This window comes from Quercus robur, chromosome 2, assembly GCF_932294415.1.
Source record: "Quercus robur chromosome 2, dhQueRobu3.1, whole genome shotgun sequence".
Classification (NCBI taxonomy): Eukaryota; Viridiplantae; Streptophyta; class Magnoliopsida; order Fagales; family Fagaceae; genus Quercus; species Quercus robur.
In genome coordinates, this window is record NC_065535.1 from 88,603,238 (window position 1) to 88,612,760 (window position 9,523).

The following is a 9,523-nucleotide window of genomic DNA, read 5'->3' on the forward strand; positions in this document are numbered from 1 at the left end:
ATAGTACAGTGGGACCCATGAATAATATCAAAAAATGCAGTAGGACTCATAAATAGTAGCAAAAATAAACTGAATAATAAAATAAACTGGCTTTTTAATTAAGAGCCAAACGCACACTAAAAAATAGAAAAGCCAATCTTTAGTTGGTTGGGATATTAATGATGCAACATTGAGATGAAAAGAGCTCGTTGATCTGTAGGGAAAATTTCAGTCAAAAGAGAATCAAAGTAATATATATATATATATATATATATATATATATATAACATGTGTGATTGAGGAACCAATATTTAAAATGGTCCCTTTACATAAACTAATTTAACAAATATAATTAATTAATTAATATATAACACTCACAAATAAAAATAAATCTGATATTTCAGTTAAAGCTTTAATTTTCTTGTAACCATTTTTATAATCATGTGAGATTTAGGGAAGTAATAGCACATACAAAAATTTCTATTTGATTTAAGATTCATGTATTCTAAGTACGTAGAATAGGATGTGTACCTCTCTTAGCAACGCAAGTATGTTGTCTTCCAAATTATTTACATCTTTCTCTTTTTTCCCTTTAGGGTTTTGCATATGGTTGTAATTCCACTTATTAGTTCTGATAACCAACTATTAATGTGACATGCATTATTTATAAGATTTTAGTAAAGCCAAAAGAGAGATTTGACATGTGATCCTTAGGGATCTTAATCTTCAACCGTATGATTGATTAATGCCTTTAGAAGACTATTGACTTAATTTTTTTTTTTTTTTTTTGAGAAGATTGACTTAACTTGAAACTCTTTCGGATATTATTCCTTAATTTTCTCAATCATATTGAGAGGGTATTTTGGATTTCTGCAAATTACAATAATGTCCATGAAAACATTGCAATTGACTCCTAAAGATTAGGGAATTAAAATTTATATATTTGTCCTTCCACCACACTATACTCCCCAAAAGATACTAGCATTGGATTAATATCCTTGGCAAGTCCCTAACTTATGTAACTCTTAATTTCTTAATTTCTTAATTCTATTAGACTCCAAAATAATTTTTTAATACTCTTTAAAAATATTATATATATATATATATATATATATATGAAAACTGAAAAATGTCACCAACCAATTTTGTCTTGTGTGCAACTCCAATATAAAAATCAATTGAATATACTTTATCCTTTATTGATGGATTCATTGTTGAGCTACATATATATTTTACTCATTACACACACACATATATAAAACCCAACATGTCCATATATAACCTTTAAAGGAGCATTACTGATTAATGTTGTCAAAGTTATGTGCGTAATAAATAAATAAGTATATGCAAACCTCTCATGTTTGAGGATAGTAGGATAATTGTGATAGAACAATGTTTTAACCAGCAATAATCACTTTATAAGATGTTCTTGATTGGATGTAGTTTAGTGTATGTATTTATTACCCACTATGCTTATGGTCATTACTCAATAATGGAGTAGATCATCCTATCATATAGCAGCACAACAAGTTTAGGCTCTAAGTGACAATATTTAGTTAATATCCACAACTTGGACAATTTGATAGTCTATGAAAAATCATCACTCTTTGCCTTTGGTTCTTTAATTAACCATCAACATGTTTTTGTCTGCAAAGCTGAAATCACATTCCACATTTAAAAAATGAAAAATACAGATAATAATAATATATGAAAAGAAATTTATTATCAAATAAAATTGGTTTTTTAAGGCACATAATTCTAACAAATCAAACACCATCAATATTAGGAGGTTTTTCTTTAATTAGCAGTGAGGAAGGATTAGAGAGATAATCCTTCAACCTTCCCATTTCATGGGCTACATCCAGCATGGTTGGTCTAGTTGAAGGTGTGAACTGTGTGCACATAAGGCCAAGCTCAATCATTTCTAGAATCACATCTCTCCATATTTTGGTATATTCCTTTGGCATGACTGATGAGGTGCACCTATCAAGAGCATGTTCAACTATGGGATCCAGCTTATGGGGGAAGTGACTCTTAACCCATTCATGCAAGCTTGAGCCTTCATCAATAAGAACTTCCGTAGGGCGTCTTCCCATTACGATTTCTAATAGAAGGACTCCAAAACTATACACATCTCCCTTAGGTGAAGCGCTTCTACCCAATCCATATTCTACATTTGGATAAATTGATTAAAGAGCACAATCAGTATGATAGTAAAAAAAATTATTTATTATGTTGTAAATGTGACACCAATCATAATCGTTGTCATATCAATTTGTAAATTATTTTTTTTAGTAAAACAGTAATAGCATTAGCAGTTTCCTTAATTTATTTTATCCTAGTATGATACATCATTTCCTTAGGAGACTTTCGGTGTAATGGAAAACGGGTACCAAGACATGCAATTCGTTGTAATTATTGCTAGCATTGTGAACAAATAATCTTGTAGTATAGTGAATACTATGCTTTAACCAATAAGGTCCTAACTCATTAAATTACGTTGTAATTATTGCTAGCATTGTGAACAAATAATCTTGTAGTATAGTGAATTCTAATATACTATGCTTAAACCAATAAGGTCCTAACTCATTAAATTATTATTCTTATCATTTTACTCGACTTTACAGAGAACTCGATCTGTTGATGATTTTTCTAAGAAGTATGGGCCTATTCAATGTTTAAGAAGGAAAACCAGCTGACTAATTAATTTTGACAAATCATTTGGTGTGCAGAATGTTGAACATATATAATTTTTTTGCACAAACCAGCCAAGAAGTGTTGAACTGAATGATATAATAAAGATTTGTGACTTGCTCATACTCTTTTATACAGCAAATATGTAAGGGTAACCATATTGATACATAAACACTATGAAGAATTCTAACTACAAAACTAACACCTAATCACATGAGGAAAATATAATTATATTTAATTCTAGGCTTCTAGCTTAGGCAGAAAAATACTTACCAGGAGCTATGTAGCCAACAGACCCGCATAATAAGCCATTTGTTGAGTAGATGGATATTGTTTCCTTCACATTAGCACTCTCATCTCCCCCTTTAACCAGCCTTGCAATACCAAAATCAGTTACCAAAGCTGTCAAGTCATCATCAAGAAGAATATTGCTCGGTTTTAGATCACAGTGTACAACTTTAACTGGAGAATGATGGTGCAAGTAGGCCACTCCTTCAGCAACATCACTGCATATGCTCACTAGCTGTATCAAATCCAGCCCACGTTTCAATCCATGGCTTGGGTAGAGATGCCTCTCCAAGCTTCCGTTCGACATCAGTGGAAGAACAAGAGCCTTAAAGTCTGGCCTACTGCAAATTGTGATTATCCTTATTAAATTCCTGTGCCTTGTCCTCTTTAGGACTTGGCATTCTCTCTTAAAGCTCCATTGACTTTCTCTAGCCATCTTTGTATCTAGAACCTTTACAGCAATTCTTGTATTATCACGAAGAATTCCCTTATAGACATGACCAAATAGGCCTGAACCAATTAGGCTTGAAGCACTAAACCCGCCGGTGGCTTCATTGAGTTGCTTATATGAGATTCTAGGGTGCTTGAGCTCTTTCCTTTCTTGCTCTTCCTCCTCCAAGTCCCCTCCATTGAATATTTCCAGTTGTGATTGGATTCTTGACCTTTGTACAAGGTAGTACCCAAATATGCACAAAATGAGAATTGAAAATAATGAGAGAAGAACCGACAAAATAAGCATAAGATGAGAATGTCTAATAGAGCACTTTGGCATGCCTTCTATTGAGCCACAAAGGCCATCATTTCCAAGGAAAGAGTCTATGGTGAGCAATGAAAACGCTCCCTCGTTAGATACTTTTCCAAAGATTTTGTTGAAAGAGAAGTTCACATTCTTGAGAGTAGAGGACTTCTGCAAAGATTGCGGTATCTCTCCAATCAATTGGTTCGAAGACACATCAAGTGCTCGAAGATAAGGCAATTGCCCTATTGAAAATGGAAGGGGGCCTTCCAAAAAATTATGTGAAAGGTTGAGACTTTCTAGTGCAATGCAGCTTTTGAGTTGTGTTGGGATTGTGCCAATGAGATTGTTATAGGATAAATCTATAGCTAGCACCATGTCCATTTTACTAAGCTCTAATGGTAAAGGCCCATATAAGTGATTGCTAGACAAATTCAAGTATAACTTCAAGCTCCTCAACCCTGCAACTTCACTAGGAATCACCCCAGAAATCTTATTGTGAGAGAGGTCTAGAATTTCTAAATTGACACATTGGCCTAAACTTGGAGATATAGTTCCTGAGAGCTGGTTTTGATAAAGCATGAGTCTTCTTAACTGGGGAAGGTTTGCAAAGCTATCTGGAATTGAACCCGATAACTTGTTTCTCGATAAATCTAGAAGACCTAGATGGGAAATATTGCCAAGAGCTGGCGGAATCTCACCCGAGAGTGAATTATTAGACAAGTAAACCCTCTCTAGCTTTCCCATTTGACATAGTTCAGGTGGGATTGAACCATTCAATAAGTTACTCGACAAGTTTAAGAGGGTAAGATTCGCAAGATTTGAAATGTGAGGTGGAATAAATCCATGGATAAGATTCTCACTAAGAATAAGCTTTACAAGATTGGTAGAAAGATCACCAATAATGGGAGGTATTTCCCCACCAAGGTTATTTCCCGCCAATTGGAGTTCTTTGAGGTCAGAACAATTTGCTAAGGAAGCAAAGAAAGGTTCTAGGTTGTTGTTACCACCATGGCTAACAAAGTCATTATAGGACAAAACGAGTACTTGTAACTTTGGCATTCCACGTACAATCTCTGACGGTAACTCCCCAGTTAACATATTAGACTCCAAGTCCAGCCATTTAAGTCGTGTGGAATTTGAAAGGACCCGTGGTATATGTCCCACAAGCCTATTCGACCAAAGCAAAAGAGAACTCAAATTTTTAAGCCCACATTCATTCTTAAAGGGGATTTCTCCACTGAAAGAATTGTTAGAAAGGTCAATATACCTCAGGGATAAAGACCCATTACAGAAAAGTGATTCTGGGATTTCACCTTGAAGCTTGTTACTTCCCAAATCAAGATATTCCATTTTGTGAAGAAATCCCAAGTGGTAGGGAATTTTCCCTTCAAGAAAGTTCCATGACAAGCTGAGTTGTTTAAGCTGAGTGAGAGAGCCTAACTCTTTTGGAATAGGACCTTCAAAGAAGTTCATTGACAAATCAAGAACAGTCAAGGAAGAAAGATTGGCTAGTGATGGGGAAATAGTGCCACTTAGCCATGTTGCATTGAGAATAAGCTCTGTGACACTGTCACTTGCATTGTTGCAGCTCACTCTTGCCCAGTTGCAAACGTGAACATCCGAAGAGTTCCAATTCTCAAGGACGTTTCCAGGGTCTGAAAAAATCTCTGACATGAAAGAAAGCAATGCTACTTTGTCATTCATAAGCTGAGAATTTTGCTCACCAAAGACACCAAACAAAACAACAATGACCAAATATAGGAAATTGTACATGAAAAATTTACAAAAACGCATTGTGGTATTGATTTATAAGGAGAGGGAAAGATGTATGTGTGTCCAATGTTAAGAAGGAATTGTAATGCTACAAAAAATTTGAACCCTTTGGGAACTCTAATATTTTGCGCCTAACTGCCGCTGAAGGAGGAGATATATTTATAGCCACAAAACAAGTTTGGAACTATGGCAAGACACATAAGCAACGTTAAGATTCGCGTAGCAAATGCAATGGTGGTGTACATGTAAGCACTTGCCCACGTACCCATTAAGAGTAACAATTATCACACATGACACACCCATTGTTTCACACATTCCCTACATACTCTTTTGAAATTTTTTAATAACAATTTAGATTGAAGTCATGTTTTAAAAAACACAATTTTAAAGGAGTGTATGAAGTTGTTTGGGTTGTGGAGCCTAATTTGTGTTTGATTCGAATTATGAGCCAATTCGATATAAATTGTTGTGGTTTTTTAATGGGAGATTTTCTAAAACTTGGTCAGCTCATGCCTAAAAAATTTTGGCCAGTTTTTAGCCCATTATGAATCCTATGTATGGGATATAAATGCCGTTGTTTCATATTAAAGTTTTGTGTACCTTTTTAGAAAGAAAAACTATAATGCTGCATCTTGTATTTTATCTTGAAAATAATGAAATCACTGTGTGGATATAGGCAAATTACCGAACCAAGTAATTTCTTGTGTCACATGATTGTCTTGTGTGTGTATTATTTTTCTATATTTTTTTGCCTTTCACATATATAGAAATTCGTTTATATTCCCAAAAGGAATATGTGCAATTGAATGTGTCTCTAAATTTAACCAATCATTAATATCAGATAATATTGTGCTTTGTGAAATACGTGGGTTTCCTTTTTCTTTTCTTTTTTTAATTGAAGAATAGAAGAACATGGCTTTCTTTGTGAGTGGTGAGTTTGGTCTAATTTAGTGGATGATGTGCTGTTTAGGAAGATAATGTAGCATAATAGGCACGCTTAGGGACGGTGATTTGGCATTAATTGGGGGTATTGGTTTTGGCACATTTGTCGTCTGAGAGTGATGTGTTTTAGCACTACGTTGTTGTCAGTTCAGAAGATGATCCATACCTCATTTCATTTGGGTATCATGCATTGCACTCACAAAGATGTAGCACACCATGCAACTAACCTACTGAAAGAGATTGATGTGGTTGTAAATTTAGAAGTAGAAAACTAACTGTAAGGACAAAAGACAAAAAGGAAAACTAATTAAACACAAAGTGAAGTTACTCTAAGGTCATAGTTTTTTTTTTTTTTTTCCCTGAATGTTAATATTCTCTAAGTGATTACATATATAGTTGTATGCTAGTTGATAACAATAATCCTCCATGACCCCTTATTGCATGCATGGTGCGTGTGCATATATATAATTTCGGAGGTGGATTTAAGAATAGGAGAAGATCACAAGAAAAGGGATGGTTGGTGGCTCGATTTTTCTTGCAAAGAAAGAGTAAGCCCTCTTCATGAGATTGATTCTCGGCTAAGGACACTCTGATGGTTAAATTGATGCTCTGGTTTAGGTATTCTAAACAATGAACAAGACATCTCTCAAGGTTTTTTCACATATCTCTTCCCTAGGGGTGAAACACCTTTTTATATGTGCTAAATTTATCTATTTCCTACCTAAAAACATCACCTGAAACCAAGCTTTTTAGAGGATATGTTTGCCTTTTCGACATATGCATATTACAGTAAATCCCTTCCTAACTTTCTATTTGATACAACATGTGTACAACAAATTACATGGGAACAATTGCTCCCCCCCTTCTTCCCCACACACAAAAAATAAACGATAAAAAAGGTACAAAGAAAACTCTTGATTTTGCATCGCTAAGATGACCTCTTAAAATTAGCTCCTACAGCAAAGAAACATTTGCTGCAAATATTTCATCTGTGTCTTGTAGGGAATTTAACCAAAATTCCCAACCTGTGAGAAACAAAATAAATAGAGAAAACACACGCCAAAGAAAAATAATCACACGCACAAGACAATATTTATGTGGTTCGGCAATTTGCCTACGTCCACGGAGTTGCAGGGATTTCACTATTATCAGGGAAAAATATAATAGTGCACAAGAACACTCTCAAGAAACCCAAATCCCAATTACACCCTAGCACTCTCTCACAGAAAAAATAAGAATAGAAGCTGACTGTCTCTCTTTTCTCTATTTTCTCTCATGCGGCTTGCTCACTAGGTTAATTGGAATTTTTCTTGAATCAATTCTCTTCTTTTTTAATCTCACGGCTGCGCTACTTCTTAAGCATAATATATATATATATATATATATATATATGTCAAAAGTCGGCTGGAGTAAAGAATCCTATTACAAATAGGATTTGTTCAATAGTTGGACGTGGGCTTGTGGCAATTCAAGCCACACACGGCCCACTTCAGCAAATCTCCACCTTGACTTGAATTGATCAAGCTACACGAGCAAACTCCTCCATCAGCTCCACCTTAGCCCTTAAGGGCTCACAAGCTGCAAACATCAGCCACAATCCTCCATAACACAATCTCTCATCCCTGCAACTCATCCTCCTGTCCTCAAGCTAGAAGACCAATTGAAGCTGCGCACAGCTTCAACTTCTCAATAGTGACACCCTTAGTCAACATGTCTGCCGGGTTCTTAGATCCACAAATCTTCTCAAGCATTACCAGCTTATCTTCAACAAGGTAATGGATAAAGTGGTATTTTGTCTGTATGTGCTTCGACTTTGAATGAAAAGCCGAATTTTTGGTAAGAAAGATTGCACTCTGACTATCACTGTGTAGAATGCCCATCTCCTGCTTCTTACCCAATTCATCTAAGAAACCATGTAGCCAAATCATCTCTTTTCCAGTTTCAGTTGCTGCAACATACTCAGCTTCTGTAGTAGACAAAGTAACAATCTTCTGTAGATTTGAAGCCCATGATATAGCTGTACCACCCAGAGTGAAAACAAACCCAGTAGTACTCTTTCTACTATCAATATCACCAGCAAAATCAGCATCTACATAACCCTGCAGTTTCAAACTTGCACCTGTGAAGCAAAGACATGTATCTGATGAACCCTTCAGATATCTCAGAATCCACTTGACTGCCTCCCAATGCTGCTTTCCAGGCCTACTCATGAATCTGCTCACAACTCCCACTGCATGTGCAATGTCTGGCCTTGTACACACCATAGCATACATCAAGCTGCCAATAGCTGAGGCATAGGGCACCTTGCTCATATGGTCCCTTTCTTCTTCTGTCTTCGGTGATTGTTCTTTGCTTAGTTTGAAATGACTACCCAAGGGTGTGCTCACTGGTTTAGCTTCATTCATGTTGAACCTGCTGAGAACTTTCTTCACATACTCTGACTGTGAAAGCTTCAATGTACCATTAGCCTTGTCTCTAATGATTCTCATACGAAGGATTTGCTTTGCAGCTCCCAAATCCTTCATTACAAACTGTTTGGACAATTGCTTCTTCAGATTATTAATCTCTTCAATGCTAGATCCTACAATAAGCATATCATCCACATACAACAGTAATATGATGTAAGAATTGTCAAAAAACTTAACATAGCAACAGTGATCAGCTTCACATCTCTTGAACCCAATTCTGTGCATAAAACTGTCAAATTTCTTGTACCACTGTCTAGGAGCTTATTTTAGGCCATACAAGCTCTTTCTTAGTTTACAAACTAAATTCTCTTGTCCTTGAGCAATGAACCCTTCTGGCTGAATCATGTAAAGGTCTTCCTCCAAGTCACCATGAAGGAATGCTGTCTTCACATCTAACTGCTCAAGATGTAAGTTTTCTGCAGCCACCATTCCCAGTACTAGTCTGATTGTTGACATCTTCACAACTGGAGAAAATATCTCTGTGTAGTCAATGCCTTCCTTCTGCTGGAACCCTTTAACAACTAATCTGGCCTTGTAACGTTTGCTACCATCATGCTCATTCTTTATTCTGTATACCCACTTGTTGTGCAAAGCCTTCTTTCCTACTGGCAATTCAGTCAATTCTCATGTCTGATTCCCC

The 9,523-nt window shown here is 35.8% G+C and overlaps 1 protein-coding gene across 1 annotated transcript; it reads right to left on the reverse strand.

Moving 5' to 3' along the window:
* Positions 1-1,674: 1,674 nt before the first annotated feature.
* On the reverse strand, positions 1,675-5,590 carry LOC126715667 (putative leucine-rich repeat receptor-like serine/threonine-protein kinase At2g24130). Its single transcript, XM_050416399.1, has 2 exons — positions 2,947-5,590; positions 1,675-2,149 (listed from the first exon to the last, which is right to left on the reverse strand). The coding sequence occupies exons 1-2, from the start codon at positions 5,492-5,494 to the stop codon at positions 1,746-1,748; spliced, it is 2,952 nt and encodes a 983-aa protein (XP_050272356.1). The 5' UTR covers positions 5,495-5,590; the 3' UTR covers positions 1,675-1,745.
* Between the last annotated feature and the right edge of the window lie 3,933 nt (positions 5,591-9,523).